Genomic DNA, 16,871 nt, shown 5'->3' on the forward strand with positions numbered 1-16,871 from the left:
GCACTTTGTCATGTTCTTCTATCCTTAATTTGGCTGAATTAAATTGAATCGAAATGAACTTTGAATTAATACTACGAGCTCAAGAACTTAAATTGACAATATCCAATTACTCGTAATAAACAATGTTGGTGATCGTAGTTTGTGACGTATGAATGTATGATTGTAGAATCCACTTTCTCTCTCGCTCACAGTCACCAGAAATCTGAAACATCCGACAGCCATGGCCGATCAATCCTCATCTTCATCCTCTGATCCCACCGAAACACACCACCATGATCAAACCCTCATCCCAGCCCTCTCAAACGACGTCGCATTGCAGTGCCTAGCTCGAATTCCTCGCTTCCACCACCCTTTGCTCTCTCTTGTCAGCAAATCATGGCGCTCTGCTCTCCAATCTCCTCTCTTCCACGCAACTCGCCTTGCACTCAACACCACTCAATCATTCCTCTTCCTCAACCTCCGCCTTTTCAACCCCAAAGATTCCTCGTTTTCCTTCAAATGGTACTCTCTACAACCTTGTACATTAGATCCCCAAATTACCCTCATTCCAAGAATCCTAATCCCAATGAATTCCTCCCCGTGTCACCTAATTGGGGCTTCTTTCGTCTCAATAGGTCGACATTTGTATGTAATTGGTGGATCAGTCAATGATATCCCTTCCCCTAATATGTGGGTTTTTGATTGCTTGACCAATAAGTGGGAAATGGGTCCAAAAATGAGGGTTGGTAGGGAGTTTGCTGCTTCTGGGGTGATTAATGGCAAAATTTATGTGTTGGGGGGTTGTGTTGTGGACAATTGGGCTAGGTCTATCAACTGGGCTGAGATGTTTGATCCGGTTACCGGGTCATGGAGGGCGATCCCAAGCCCGATTGAGGTCAGGGAGAAGTGGATGCATGCTAGTGCAGTGGTGGGAGGAAGGATTTATGCAATGGCTGATAGGAGTGGGGTGATTTTTGACCCAGAGTTGGGGGAGTGGAGTTCAGTGTCAACCGAGCTTGATATGGGGTGGAGAGGGCGGGCGGCGGTTGTGGACGAGGTATTGTATTGTTATGATTATTTGGGGAAGATAAGAGGGTTTGATGTTGGGGAGAATGAGTGGAAAGAGTTGAAAGGGGTAGATAAGCATTTACCCAAGTTCTTGTGTGGTGCAACTATGGCTAATGTAGGTGGGAGGTTGTTTGTTGTGTGGGAAGGCAAAGGGAAAGGGAAGGCAAATATAGAGGTTCTTTGTGCTGAGATTTTGGTTAGGAAGAATGAATCAGGGGAATTATGGGGATCGATTGTGTGGTCTGATGTGATCATTCTTATTCCCAAAGGTTCCTCTATTGTGCATTGCTTGGATGTCCATTTGTGAGTTTCTCTGAGTATGTATTCGTTCACCCTTAGAGCTCTTGAATTCAGCTTTATTGTGCATTGCTTGGATGTCCATTTGTTAGTGATGCCCTGTTGTATTCTTTTGTCGCGAGCTTCAATTGTTTCATATTACATTGCATATAGGAAATTTCAAAGAAGAACAATGCCGTACTTAGACTTCACTTGAAAATACCTTTCATTTGGTATTATCAAACTAAGTTGCTAACCAGAATACAAAATATATTACCATTTCCTTGAATTGGTACCTGATACCACATACAATTTTAGGAGAATTCTCATAGTAAATCAAAATATTTGTTAAGTTTTTTTTATGTATTGAGGATGAGATGAGTAGGGCCTTTAAGATAATCTGAATGTCACTGGTGGTTATGTGAAACCTTAAAGTTTCAGTGAAGTAAGATTTTCAATTTATTCACTTGAGCCATAGATTGTTGAGGCGCCGAGGAAAACTTTGTTGGTGTTTTTATCATAACCCAATGGCTTCTGATGAGAGTGTACTTATTTTTTCTTTTGAGGCAGTAAAATATCGTTATGGCTGTTTGTTTGTTTGGTGATTGTACACCATTACACCATTATGGAGTATATCAAAGGGATTTTAATTTGAAAGTTATAACTATGGTAGATATCAAGCTGATGGGTAATTGGGTTTGATGGAGGTTTTTCATTAAGAGCAATATAATTTCATTCTAAGCACATGGATTACATATGATCTGCACTTGTTACAAGATGAGTTCCGCAATAAACGTATCTTGTTACCTAGAAAAGAGATTTTTGAAACGAGTACTTCATAGAATGGATGGCTTGTGTCTCATCATGACTTCTAATCTGAATTTCGGTCTCCAATGATTTTTTTTTTAATGAGCTTTTATTGTGAGGCCCTCTGCTAAGAATTTTAATGATCCCCTTTCTGGAAAGTTATTGTTTTAATGCCTTTTCTTGTACCTTCCACTTTTTCAATTTTGTTTCCTGAGAAGGGAAACTTAAGGCGCATTTTCCAAACATATATGAGCAGGTTAAGCTATTCCATGGGTAACATTTAGGATGGCCGATGGGTTTCTTATACTTGGTATGAATGTATGATATTACATCATGTTTTAGAATTCCAAAATCCTTGTTTTCTGTAAAATATGGTCGTATACGAAGTAAATAGTAAGAAAACCATCTGGTTTAAATATTGAGCCAGGAATTGTCACATGGCAGTCAAGCCAGTCATACAACCAACGTCATCTAGCTAAGTATAATGCTTAAATAAATAGGAACTGCAGTATAATGATGATGTTCGTGTAGTGTAAAAAGATAGATTTGGATGGATTATGTAAAATCAATCTCATACTTCAAATTTCCTTATTAGGATTGTCATAAGAATCACAATATAGAAGTATATAAATTGTTCAAAAATATAAGCAAATGTTTTTAGTAGGAATTCGTGAGGATTCTATATTTATTTATAATTTTAGAAAGACGGAGAAACTTTCTGAGTAAGCACACTTCTTAACTTATGATGTCCCATTCCCAAGCTTCTTGTGAATTGAAGTGCTGAATTTTACATCTAGCATTAGTTTAGAGGTTCATCACTCTCAATTAGACAGCTGCATTTGGCGTGGATTGGTTTGCATTTTATTAGATACCTCTATTTTTCCTTTCTGCAGTACTCAACATCTGCATTTGATTAGGCATTTCAAGGTCAAATGAATTGAAGCAGAAGCGTCTGGCCATGTCTGCATTCACATCCGAAGAAAAAAGTCCAGACCCTATGTAAATCTGTACGTGTTGTTGCTCTTATTGTCTTTGCTCAAATGATAAACTCCCTTACGAATAATATGGGGGCAGTTTGCAATGTTAAACTAATGTAATCAAGATTGTTTAAACAAAACTATATTCAGCATTAAAAATTATATGCTGTTAATTGCATAGTTTGCTCTGCCCCCACCCACGCACACGCACACACACAGAAAGAAATAAAGTTTACAGTTTGTCCAATGATATTATCAACTGAGATAGGCGGTTATTTCTGCCTTACTTCCGCTAGCACTCCAGCAGGGTTGCAATTGGCAAATAGAGGTTTCTCTGTTTGCTTCCAGTTATAGCCACTGATCAGAGAAAAAAGTCAGTATCAGCAATGTTCATTATGCTTCCCCGGAAACTTGGTTGCCTTGTTCTCCTTCCTACTATTATCTGGTAGTCAATTGAGAACAAGTTGCAAACTGCACTACTGTGCGAAGAACCCTTAGCAGTTACTCCGTAGCAGGTTTGTCCACGTTTGCAGAACCGGCTTGGAATACTGAAACAACACCCCTGTGAAGCAGATATTGAAAAAGATTCTAATAATGCTACCAACAGACTTTCTTTATCAGAAATCATTTGATTGTCATAATGTCCCAACATCTGTTCCTGTAAGATTTAGTTTTATTTTACAAACAAATCCTTTTACATCTGGGCTTTTCTATTGATTCCAGATAGAGGGAGTATCTTGCAGCATTGATTATGACAGTGGTTCGAGCCTCAAGGGACCCCATTGTAATAACAAAGTTGTATTTTACGTTTGTATATTTCAAGCATTACCCCATCTATAATAGCATTAAATTATTTATACTTTTCTTGATACAAATTATTAGTAATACTTTACTTGATACAATCGCATTAATACTTTACAAAGCATTGAAAGATAAAGAGTTGGGTAAAATTAGCCAAAAATAAAGTTGGCTAATGGACTAGTAGGTGCACGGTGCACCATAAAAGTGATGTACGCAATTTGCCCCTGAATTGCCACAATTTGGCCGCCTCCAACTTCCCAGCCAGCATTTACCTTGTGCTACGGCCTTTTAGAATCAGAAATATTCTGCAAAAATTAAGACAGATTTATATAAAATCTTAAAACACCACGTACAGATTGCTGATGAGTGAAGACATAAAATTAGTAGTAAAACTTAGCAATCAGAGTCATTTTACTCTTTTTTTCTTTTCAGACAAAGTTGTTATTTAACACAGTATTTTTTTTCAATCTTTGCTTCTAATTTTCATTAATTGGCAAATACTTCTTTGAATTCTTCCCCTCGTTTTCATTTAACGAGTCAGCAAAGAACAGGAGCAAAATCTTATTAAAAAAAAGTAAAGATAATAGAAACAAATTTTTTGTAGGGCTAGCAAGTAGAAGCAAAAACGAGGAGGAAAAAGATGATCAAATTCAATGGAAGACGGTTTTGAATGGAGGGAATTCGTTATTCATTAACTTTCAAATACTATTTATGAATGTAGTAGGCAATAAATTGGCAAGTAATCTTATCTGGGTGGATATAGAAAGAGATGCATTGTTCTCCTTTAGTAGTAGTAATAAACCTTACTAGTTTTCTCCAATAATAGAAACCCTTAAGAAAAATTCTCTGCACAAATTCTTATTTACAATGGGTGTACAATAAATATTGTACACCGAAGTAAAAGTTGACTTAAAATGCTTTAAAGTTACATTTATATATGTAAAAGTTATCTATTTTTTAATGATAAATTTTTTATTTGAATAAAAAATTATTTCTTCAAAATCACTAATAATGTATAAATTAATCATTTAACCCTTTAAAATGTTTATCTATCAACTTTTTAATTTTATAATATAAAAGTTACAGAAAAATAGGTTAAAGTTACGAAAAACTGCATAAAAGTTGTCTTGGTGTACAATAAATTTATTGTACACCTTGTGCGCGCAAGACCTTTTGAATTCTCTGTCAGTAGTAGTTAACCCCATTATGCTCATTACATTTGTCGAATAATAACATAACCCGAAGCATACCAGATTCCACAATCTCCCTAAATTACAGTCCTTATTCCTAAACCACAACAAACTCACTGGACTAATACCCAAATTCAGTAGGTAAACTTCCTCAATTGCGGGATTTACATCTGAATCATAACAAAATTACTGGAATCATACCAAAAATCTGTAGGTAAAGTTTCCCAATTGCAGAAATTATACCTCGGCCACTATAGACTCACTAGACCTATTCCTTCTTCCATAGGCGAACTTACATCTTCACAGTTCACAGGTTTTGAATTTGGGTGACAATAAATTGACAAGTGTGTTACCATACTCCGTAAGCAATCTTACCTGAATCGAGATGTGATTACAGGAAAGTTGTATGATGTCTTGTTGCCACCGACTATGGGGCATCTAACTGCATTGTATGATGTCTTGTTCTCAAATAACCAGTTTGTAGGCCAAATGTCTTCAACTTTTGGCAATCTGAAGCACAATAATTTGCACTTGTCTAACAATCAGCTCATTGGCCCACTCCCTCAGCTTGTTTTCCAGCCAAAAATATATGACAACACCTTCGATTTATCCTATAATCCACTGATCAGGTTGGAGAAAAATACCTGATTAGTTATTTAAGTTGAACTTATACGAAGTATGATCTTACATTAGCTGGGACAGGGATCAAAGGAAAGTTAACATAATCAATAACGACTACTTATACTTCCTACTTCAATTTGAATCACCTTCAAATCCCAGGGAAGTTGCCTTCATGTATAGGAAATATGAGCTATCTACAATCCCTTAAGGCCTTAACTTATCCATAATAGACTTTCAGGAAGTATTCCTAGGGAGGTGTTGAATTTGGACCATCTGTATGATTTTCATGTCTCATGGAATCAACTCTGTGGAAGAATACCTCTCCACAAGGCCACAACATAAGTTTTCCTGCTTCTGTATTTTCGGGAAATCTTGGCCTATGTGATTCTCCGCTCCCTCCTTGTAAGCGTTTGTAGTCGTGTTGTTCTATTTATCAAATTTCTATGTCAAAGTTGAAGTTTATCGGAATTTCCATCCATTACTGTATGCATTTACTCTTTATGTAGTGAATTTGTTTTCGTGACAGTAACAGATTGTTTGTTAACCTGTTACTCCTTTTGCAAGTGTCAAATGTAATCCTTTGCTATCTAAATTATCTTCTTATATACTGCACTATCTGTGTCTTAATTTTCTAAACATATGGGTTAATCGAGAATATCAAAGGTAGTAAAACAAAATTGAAGATACAACACTGAGAAGGCATGTACAGAAGCATACTTGTATGCAGGTTTTACGTAAAAGCCATCATCCTTTAAGGAAGCTCTCAATTTGTACAAGCACCTGCAAAATTAGATGTGTAATAGATGAATGGGAAAAAAGAAATGGCAACTTTGAATTCAACAATTACAAAGAAACAGATAATAAGAAGGTATGAAATTTGTAAAAACTTTCTTTTTATATTTTTTCCCCTTTCATGTACTTCAGATTGGACCATAGCAGAGAGCAAATAACCTACCTCAATTGCAATAGCAGCTGGACTAAGATTATCTACATTTACATGCCCTAGTTTTGATGCGATATCTGCAAACAAAATAGTATAGAAGTTATAATGAAGGATATAAAGCCACTGCAAAATAGGTTGTTGTCAGTGTAGCACGAAATTTTTGGATGGCCAAGGAGATATTGATGCTCAGATTAAATAAATTCAATCTAAAGGTTAGCCCAGAATATACAATGAAATCTAGAACACCCCGTATTCAAGGAAAGAAGGGGGGAAAGTGAAAAGAAGAGAGAAAAACATTGATGAGGTCATACGTTCAAAAGAAACCCGGGTGTTAGCATTAGCGTATGCTTCACCTCTCTCTTCTAGTAGGGTGGACAAACGTGTCAAAGCCTGCAGAGTGGTAAATGATTACTTTAACAGATTTTCTTACGAGTATATACTATTAGATTTTCCATCCACTAAGGCAGGCAAGCAATAAACCTTAGAGTATGCATCTCCTGATTCACCATGCAACAGAGGACGAGAGCCGGTTCCAACTGCCGAAATCCTCCGTGCTAAGCACTCCACTGGCACATCTAACCAAACACTAATACCACTTCGCATATGTTTCCTGGTCAGTTAATAAAAACATATAATAATATTAACACAAAACATCGTGTAAACTGAAAAAACAACCTTCAATAACAATTAAGTTACGGAACATGCAAAACAGATACCAATTGATGGGCCTTATAACAGCCCCTCCACCAGTGGAAACAACAAATCGATGCATCATAGATAGCTCCTTTAACACCTCAGTCTGCAACGAACAACTAAAATCAGCATTGTTCTAGTACCCCCCGACATAGAAGAACAACTAAGCAGTTATAACTTATAACAGAATTCAAGAGTGATCTACTGTACTAGGATACAGCTTCTCCTAATACTGATGTACCATGATTCATCTCGTATAATACTTTCCCTTCATAGATACCATGAGTAATCAACAATATCCAATTTTTTTTTTTTGAGGGGCTACTGTGAATATCCAATTTTTTTTTTTTGAGGGGCTACTGTGAATATCCAATTATTTTTTTCAAGGGGCTACTGTGAATATCTAATGTGTACTTGTGCAGTACATCTTAAGTTTATAAGTATTGTACTATTGTATGACTAAAATTAAAATTAGCCTCCTAATTACTTACTCAGGAGAGCCCTGCTTCAAATTATATGAATATGTATTTTGTGACTACCAGCAATCTAATCTGATCTCTTTGTTTTTTTCCCTCCTTTATGGAAAGGGTTATTATTTCCATGCAACAAAATTAGAAACTAAATATGTCGAAGATAACAACATAACGATAGTGAAACTTTAGAGAGAAAGAAGTGGGGTGGAGGAAGAATCTTTTTTATAAAACAGTAGGCCAATGATTCAATGAACTCCATTGCATATAAGTACATTGGGTCATTGACCCATTAACAAATTTAAATTGTTCCACAAATCCTCATTAAATCACTTGTCAACCAAAATTTACAAAATCAGTGAAGTATGACAGAGATAACAGCTTTTACAGTTTACTCACCTCTTTGTCTCTAAAGAAGCCCTCCCCGTGTTGCTTGAATATTTCTGCAACAGACATTCCCCCCGCTTTCTGCTCCACCAATAAGTCACTGAAGCATGAAGATCCACTATCATTAGTATCATGCCAGCAAAATAATTAATCCGAATTATATGATTCATGTTTCATCGAGTCCAAATAACTTAGCTCCTACTTGAGGACAAACACGTATAACTGACAGGTGAGTGGTGACACATAGAATATACTGGAAGCCTATCGGAAGTTCTAACTAAAGTACGTCATCTAAAAACATCTATTAAGTGACAACGAACAGACCTATCAGAAAACGAATAACTAAGTGCTTCAGACACAACCCTGCCAATAGTTGTTTTCCCAGATCCCATCATTCCTGCATGTAAAATTAGCGAGTTAATATATAGAGAAAACTATATTTTATGTAACTAAAAAGGGAATGCCAATTAGGAACTAACCAACAAGGTAAATGCAGCGTCCGTTCAGAACACTGTCTATCTCTGCTGACTTATTCTGCAATTAAAATTTAAGCATACTAAGATTACATTTTGTGTAAGATGAGACAATCAATTAAGACCCATATATCAGAACTTATCTTCAACAGTCTAAAAGTTTATACAGCAAGCTGAGGAAACTTTTTAACAGTCTGTGAAACAAAGTGATCTAATGATAGAAAAAGCAATACAATTACCTTCAAAACCAAGGACTCGTCTAGAGAAGCGGGAAAGCCACCAGACTCCAACAACACCGAACCTGAATAAGAACACAACTTAAAAGCTTGAAAAAAAGGTGATATAACCATGATAAGGACTTTAATGAGAGATGACTAGTGCCAAAGTACTTCGCATCCAAAGATCACTGAAAAGTTATAAGAGTTAGTTAAGATAGGGTGAAGGTCACTAAATTCAAAATTCTTACTCCTAAAAATGAGAGAGAAGGGTATTCTTCAGGCAAAATCTAACTAAATTCCACTATTAAAGGGTCATTGGTTTCATGCTTGATCCTGACTATAAGGCGAAGGATCACTAACTTCTCAATCTTAACTCGAAATCAAAAGCAAAAAGGAAATTTCTTTCAAGCTTGATCCTATCTAAATTCAACTACATGGTGAAAGGTCACTGAATTCTCGATCTTACTCGTGAAATTAAAAGCAAAGGACATTTCTTTCAGGCGCGATCCTAACTAAATTGGATTGTACAGGGTGAAGGGTCAATACATTCTCATTATTACTTTTGAAATCAAAAGAGGACATTGCTTTCAGGAATGATCCTGAACAATCTCGAATATAATGCGCGATCATACGATGTCAATCTTGTAGTATTTGAAGAATACGAGAATCAGATCATTCTTCAAAGCATCGAGATAACAATAAACCAATAACATACAAAACATAATATAACTAATTCAAGAAAACTTCATTGCGGGAAAATTCACCAAACACTTAGTGAACAAAGTTAGAAATTTTACCTGGAGGGTTCTTTAAGGAACTCAAAACCTTCCGACTAAACCGATTTTGATGAGCTGAAACTCTCTTACTTGATTGTACATTCATGAACATTGACCGGACCCTGGAATTATCCATAGTTTTATGAGAAACCCGGATAAATGCGCCGGGTTTTCTCATCAAATTTTCGGTATCCACCCATTTGCAAGGTTGAATGCTTTGAAAAAGTTTGGCCTCCATAGCTGAGCTCTAATAATTCAAATTCTGCAAAAATAACAAAGAGGGTGTGAGAAGCTGTATTATTCTGTATTTCATTATTTTTTCAATGTACGGATACTTACAAGCTTTATTTATTTAAATATGTTTACAGTTTATGTTCCTAATTTTATCGAACCTCTTTCTTCTGATAAATTCAAGCATCCCAATTGCAAATTGATGGGTGATTCAAAATCAATATTTTTATTGCTGAACTTCTATTCATTTAAACTCAAAATATAATCATTTAAACTGGAAAATGTCATGTAATTTGCACTGCACCATTCACAAATCATGGTTATTTATTTTCAATTTTTCCAAATGGATCACACACACACAAAAAACGATTAGATTTCAAATACTATAATATGAAAATTGACAATTACCCACTTCAATACCAACTAACTATGCTATAACCAACAATTATATTGCTGATATGGTATTTGAATTCAAGTAAATTTCATTTTCCAGCTAGCTTTTTAACCAAATAAAAACATAAAAATATTAAAAGATCAGAAAAATGAACCAAGTTTTTCTTCGCATGAACTAATCATTAGAGATAACTGATTGAAATTTGTATTAAAATGGTAGAAAATGCTGAGAATGGAGTGCTTACCTGAGATGAGAGCTGGAACGTAGGAAAATGGAGAGTGTCATGGAGGACTGGGGGGAAGTTGGTGGGGGGAAGAAAATCAAGGAGAGGAAGTAGTTGGTGGGTCGTCTATGCCTCAAATTTTTTTTTTTTTTTGGGTGCAAATGAGTAAGAAGGGCGGGGATGAAAATCGATCTCAGGATCACCTGGAATCGGGATGGAAGCTCTAACCAACTGAGCTATCCATCACTCTCTCGTCTATGCCTCTATGGCTCTATGGAAAAAACGGAGGGGAAATTATAACCTACTATTTTTTTTTGTTTGTTTTGGTTCTATTACGAAGAGTTTCCACCGTATTCGGCGAGTAGACTAATTTTCTGTGGGAGTTTGTATGGGTACCTCGAGGAGCGACTTTGGTTAAGGAGTAAGAGGCCCTTAATTACTCATGCTAATATTGTTGTGGGGTTTTTCCAATCTGCTGATAACAAGGAGGTTTCCAGTAGAATACATCACGATCTCAGGTCCGACCTGCAAAACAACAATATTCCTCTCGGAATATTCCCTCCGATGCCTAAGTAAGTATTGATTTTTAGAGAGAGAAACTAGAGAGAAGGCAGAGCATAAAATATACGTGGTTGTTATGAATTGAATGTCCTTGTCTCTGTCCTTGGGATTTGGGGCTTTATATAGTACTAGGTTTACAAGAAGACCTAGAATTCCTTCATATGATTGGCTGAGCTAGGAGGAGAGGACACATGTCCTTCTCTTTTGCAGTCATGTAAATCAAGGACATAAATGGGCTTTTTGGGCCTTTGTGCCAGGTGAAAGTGTCCAAAAGGCATACATCTTTTGCACAAATAAGGAGGTATTTATCCATGTGTAAGGCAATGATTGGGACATGTCGTTTCTTCTTCTTTAGACTGAAGACTGCCTACGAGGCATAAATTGTGTCACGTGTCGCCACCTTACTGGTACAAGCTGGCATGGTAATTTTGCCTACAATATTTGCCCCTCAAGGAGGGTATTTCTGGAAACAATCTTTCAGATGTCCCTTCTTGACTCTTGATGTTCAGTTGACACTTGGGGACTTTTTGTGAGATGATGCCAAGTGTCAAGAATCTCACTTTTGCCCCTCTATATATATGGGGTAATTTTCTCATTTTTTCACTCTCATTTTATTTTTACAGAGCCCTAGAACAGGAGATTTCCGGCAAGGAACCAACACCAGTAGGCGATTTCCGGCCACCGTGTGATTCCACCTTGTTCTTCCCAAAACTCAACGTGTTCTTTGCAAACTCAACTTGTTCTTCAACAAAACTCATCCGATTTCATCTCAAATTCATTAAGGTTAGTGTCTCGTCTCTTCGTATATGTTTTTATTGACTTGTTAATTTTTTAAATATTTTGAACCTGGTGGGGGGGGGGGGGACGCTGGTCTTGCAATAAACGTCCGTCGGTTAGGCTCTTAGCGCCGTGCGGCTGGTTATTTGCAGAGCGCATACTCGACCTCCCTTTTTTCTTTTTCTCGACCTTCTCTATGCCGTATTCTGTTAACCTATGCAGACGACATGGCGAGAACAAAGCAAACGGCTGATCCGACCCGCTTACGCCTAAGGGACGAGGCTGCGGGACCTTCTGAGAGAAACTCATCCACATAACCGACTCCTGAAGATGAATACGCCGACCTCTTTCAAGAGATTGACGAGTATGTTGGTCAGGGAGCTGAAGGGACTGCCAGTTCTTCTGATCGCACACGTGTGGATGAGGCTTTGCTGGTGGGTCAGGTAGCGCAAGAGGAAGCGTCGGCCAAGGCTAAGGCATTGACCAAGCCGGGTGGCAAGGAGGAGGCTCACCTTCTTCCGTCAAACATTCACCCAGATCAAGGGTGGATGAAATGGCTAGACAAGCACGGAGCCGAGCTTAGAGATGGCTTGTGCGTCGGCCCAGGGTATGAAATGAGGGTGCCGGCCGACCTGGACTCCACTGTGAGTCTCCTAGCTGAAGAAGAGTTCCCTGTATATTCCGCCGCCATTAAACTGGGCATGCGTTTTCCGCCGCATCCTTTTGTGGTGGAGGTGCTTGATGGCTTTAATATTGGGGTGTCCCAATTGACCCAAATTCCTGGGCCGATGTTTTTGGCTATATCGCCAAGTGCGCGTTGCAGAACGTTCAGCCGTCATTTAACGCTTTCCTTCACTTGGTCTCTATTTCTCGGTCTCCTAATGCCGCCAAAGGTTAGTTCACTTTGAGCAGCAGTGGCACCTATCAGACGGTGGTAGGTAAACTATCTAAGTGGCATATGTGGCGAAAGAGGTGGGTCGTCTTCCACACAGACGACAAGGAAATGTACTATAGGATGGGTCGCTGGAGCGCAGCGGCCAAGTATATGGATATGACGGTGCTTGTCGCGGAGAACAAGAAGGTTGCGGCTGAAAAGGTGGAGTTCCAAGCCCAACTAGAGGACTATCCTCGGGTTAAAGAATTAGCTGAACAGACCGAGCGTGTGCAAGAGGAGCTGGAGACTGCCAGGTCGCAGGTTCGTGCTTTAAAGGAGCGTCTGCATGAGTCTTATGACCAGGGGGAGCAGGCTATGAGGGATACTGTCAAACACGCGTGGGAGAACCATATGGAGGAGTATGACCTCGCCTGGTTCGACCGGCGTTTGGAGCATAGTTCTACTGTCCTTGCTGCTGAACGTCTTGGCCTGCCGCCTCCAGAGTTCGTGCTGTCAGATTATGAAGATGATGCCCCCGCCACATGATGTGCCTTGTTGATGAAAAAAATATTTAGTTTTAGTATTTCTATGCCTGAGGGAAAAAAACAATTTAAGTTTGTCTATAATTCGCGTCGTTGGCGTGTGTACTTTTGTGCCTTCTGAGCACTAACAATTTAAATTTTTTGCTGTTTTTGCGCGCCACTTTAGGCGTTCTTGAATGAATAGGGGTGCACCTTGCCTCCCTTGGCTTATATCTGTGTTTTTCATACTTAGCTTTATTCTTAACAATGATTCGAATCAATTGGTATGATTGTTGAGGCAACATGCCGCAGCTAACAGCGACATAGGGTCGTCAACTTCTCTGACGGGCGTGTCTATGTTTGGATTGATTGACGCAAGTCAATCAATAGGTATGTTTGCCGCTAGACATGCTCGCCAGACGAAGATAGACGAAAACATTATGGACGGCACAGAACATCACCGTGGCTCTAGCTTTCAAGGATACACTTGCCGCAAGGCAAATCAACATGCCGTGGCTAACAACGACATAGGGTCGTCAACTTTTCTGACGAGCGTGTCTATGTTTGGGTTGATTGACGCAAGTCAATCAATAGGTATGATTGCCGCTAGACATGCTCGTCAGATGAAGATAGACGACAACATTATGGACGGGACGGAACATCACCGTGGAGCTGTTTAACAAGAAATCCAAGCTTTCAAGGACATACTTGCCGCTAGGCAAATCAACATGCCGCGGCTAACAACGACATGGGGTCGTCAAATTTTCTGACGAGCGTGTCTATGTTTGGATTGTTTGACGCAAGTCAATCAATAGGTATGATTGCCGCTAGACATGCTCGTCAGATGAAGGTAGACGACAACATTATGGACACAGAACATCGCCGTGGAGCTGTTTGACAAGCAATCCTAGCTTTCAAGAAATAGAACTACTAGTCATCTTGCATTCTAGTCGTCTAACGTTTTCTATGCGTCCATTTTTATAGAAAACTCCGACCAGGGACCATTTTCAACTTTTGACATTCAAGTTCACTTGATAGACATTTCTTAGTCACAGGACTGGTCCTGACAGTCTATCTTGAATATATCGTCAAATTGAAGGGACTCATCATTTAATAAACCATAAATTAAATGGAAAAATGAATTCTATTCATTAATGTGAATGGTTAACCAATAATGTTTTACAAAGTATTAAACTCTAAAACTTTAAAACATTAAATAAGGACATCAAAGCCATTCTCCAACATGCTTGATTCCCATAGCTGTAGTGTGCGAGTTGTGCTTCGCCTGCGGCAGAGGTTTATTTAATGGATCTGAGATGTTGTCATCAGTTCCAATCTTGCTTATCTCGACTTCTTTTCTTTCAACAAACTCTCGTAGAAGGTGAAATCTACGAAGTACATGCTTTACTCTCTGGTGGTGTCTAGGTTCCTTTGCCTGTGCAATAGCTCCGTTATTATCACAATATAGAGCTATTGGTCCTTTAATGGAGGGGACTACACCAAGTTCACCTATGAACTTGCTTAGCCAAATAGCTTCTTTTGCTGCTTCATGTGCAGCAATGAACTCCGCTTCAGTTGTAGAATCCGCAATGGTGCTTCGCTTAGAACTTTTCCAGCTTACTGCACCTCCGTTAAGGCAGAAGAGAAACCCAGACTGTGATCTGAAATCATCCTTGTCGGTTTGGAAACTTTCCTCCATATAGCCCTTAACAATTAATTCATCATCTCCACCATAGACCAGGAAATCATCTTTGTGCCTGTAGACACCTACTTTTGTCCCCGTTCCCGCAAGGGAAAGGTTCGATGATGAAAGCATAAAAACTCCACTTGACAACGCATCTCCTATAAAATAAACGAATCTCGATTCCCCATTTCATTTCACCCGAAACCTGCTATTTATGGAAACCTGCTAAAAATAGTAATTGCCGTAAAAGGTAGCTTCTAAAAGTGGCAAATCATAAAAAATAGAAACCTGTCAGAATTAGGTGTTGCACTCCAACGTAAATCCTAAATGAGATAGAAAACCGCGAGAATCCTATTCCTAATAGGATTCGGAAATAAGAGTTACGTATTAATTAAAATCCTAACGAGCCTAGAGTTCGTAACGGGCCCAGACGCATTCCGTCATAAAAGTGATACGCGCTAAAAGACTCGAATTAATCTCAAACTCTACGGATTTTAGGAATCCGAATCTGACTAAACAAAACTGCCCAGATCCTATTTTCAACGCCTGGCTCTGGGTGCCGAAATCTTCGGCGCCCAGGCCTGGGCGCTGAAAGTACCTGGGTACGTGTTTTTTCCTAACTCTTTGCGGATTAGAACTCTGCAATTCTATCTTTCCACGAACTCTTCCCTATAAATAGGCCCCTAGTTTCGACGTGAAAGAACACACAACAACACATAATATATTCTGAGTATTGACTCTAAACCCCTTAGCCTAAGCCTCTCACTGCGAAAATGTTCACGCGTTCTGTCGCAATCGATACATAAATCGAACAGAATGTATCCTGTCCCATAATTGAGATTCGTTAAATAAAAAGGAGAAATAGCAAAGTCAAAGTGGTTAGTTTTCTGAGAACCGTGACGCACCTCTCAAGGGTGCGACGTAATGTGTCCCTTTTCGATGATTTAACTGCTTTCCTCGCCCTTTTTATGAACTGTTAAACTAACCTAATATGATTGTTCTATCACGCCTAACAAATATAATATTTTTGGGAAATCGGATTATCATGCTAGGTCCCTTAATGTTATTTAAATCAGATAATCACGATCGAATTAGTATTATATGTTGCATATTGCTAAAATCAACTCAGATTAGTTTAATAGTTAACGCATGTCCCTTCAATTATTTATGCTGAGCTAGTAAGGATATCCTGCCTCTGGAGTTATCGACGAGCGAATTACTCCTCTCGGTAGTTACAGTCCCCCGAACCCTCAATCTCTACCTTGCGGGTGTATATTGAGAGATCCCCACACTAGGGATCACAAGGGAACCTACGGCCGTCGTGGTCAAACATAATTGCACTCCCTTTATGTCACGATAACCGGGTTTTGTCAGTTTTTCTCATTGTTGTTAAAAACTGAATGGCGACTCCTATATTACTAGTCAATTGGGTGTATACTCACAGGAAATCCAATTACACTTGATTGAATAAAAAGAATCGTCACACCCACGAGGGACAAGGTCACGCATTAGCCTCGCGCTTTTTCGACCCCCTCACAGTGGCGACTCCACTGGGGATAGTGAAGGAAATACTCGTGCTTGTAGGTAATCAAAATAGCCGAAGGGTGAAACGATCCTACCCCGCGTTTATTTCCCCATCAAGTTGGGACGACCTGAAAATCAGCATATTAATGTGAACGGGCAGAACATCATAACGAATCTCGGCTCCCTCGGGAGTTGGGACTAAGGATACCTTTTTTCGCCAATAGGGGGGTGCATACGCCGCGCATGTTTCCCACTCGGTACTTGTGCAGGTAGTACACCTATCCCGAACCCAATCGCTCGCCCATTAGGTCCCTCTCGCCTGCATGCCCCCTTGGCTTGCACTTGCGGGTTGGCCTCTTGAGCGAAATTCGTCTGTTGAAGACACTACCTCGACCGGGGCATG

At 39.0% G+C, this 16,871-nt stretch overlaps 2 protein-coding genes across 5 annotated transcripts; one reads left to right on the forward strand and one right to left on the reverse strand.

Moving 5' to 3' along the window:
- The first annotated feature begins 64 nt into the window (after positions 1-64).
- Positions 65-3,285, forward strand: LOC110787248 (F-box/kelch-repeat protein SKIP6). Of its 3 annotated transcripts, none has more exons than XM_056840519.1 (2): positions 65-1,350; positions 3,024-3,285. In XM_056840519.1, the coding sequence occupies exons 1-2, from the start codon at positions 221-223 to the stop codon at positions 3,064-3,066; spliced, it is 1,173 nt and encodes a 390-aa protein (XP_056696497.1). In that variant the 5' UTR covers positions 65-220; the 3' UTR covers positions 3,067-3,285. The 3 variants fall into 3 exon arrangements, with proteins under 3 accessions (XP_056696497.1, XP_021847521.1, XP_021847522.1); XM_021991829.2 differs by having other exon boundaries at positions 3,048-3,285; XM_021991830.2 differs by having other exon boundaries at positions 67-1,364.
- A 655-nt stretch (positions 3,286-3,940) lies between these two features.
- On the reverse strand, positions 3,941-10,789 carry LOC110787250 (shikimate kinase, chloroplastic). Of its 2 annotated transcripts, XR_002533057.2 has the most exons (13): positions 10,549-10,696; positions 9,701-9,941; positions 8,925-8,986; positions 8,692-8,746; positions 8,537-8,609; positions 8,225-8,312; positions 7,379-7,461; positions 7,143-7,272; positions 6,974-7,052; positions 6,675-6,739; positions 6,437-6,499; positions 5,474-5,719; positions 3,941-4,213 (listed from the first exon to the last, which is right to left on the reverse strand). XR_002533057.2 is itself a non-coding variant. In XM_021991834.2 (12 exons), the coding sequence occupies exons 2-11, from the start codon at positions 9,915-9,917 to the stop codon at positions 6,464-6,466; spliced, it is 888 nt and encodes a 295-aa protein (XP_021847526.1). In that variant the 5' UTR covers positions 9,918-9,941; positions 10,549-10,789; the 3' UTR covers positions 3,941-4,213; positions 6,437-6,463. The 2 variants fall into 2 exon arrangements, 1 of the variants encoding a protein (XP_021847526.1); XM_021991834.2 differs by lacking the exon at positions 5,474-5,719 and having other exon boundaries at positions 10,549-10,789.
- Between the last annotated feature and the right edge of the window lie 6,082 nt (positions 10,790-16,871).

This window comes from Spinacia oleracea, chromosome 3, assembly GCF_020520425.1.
Source record: "Spinacia oleracea cultivar Varoflay chromosome 3, BTI_SOV_V1, whole genome shotgun sequence".
NCBI classification, from domain to species: Eukaryota; Viridiplantae; Streptophyta; class Magnoliopsida; order Caryophyllales; family Amaranthaceae; genus Spinacia; species Spinacia oleracea.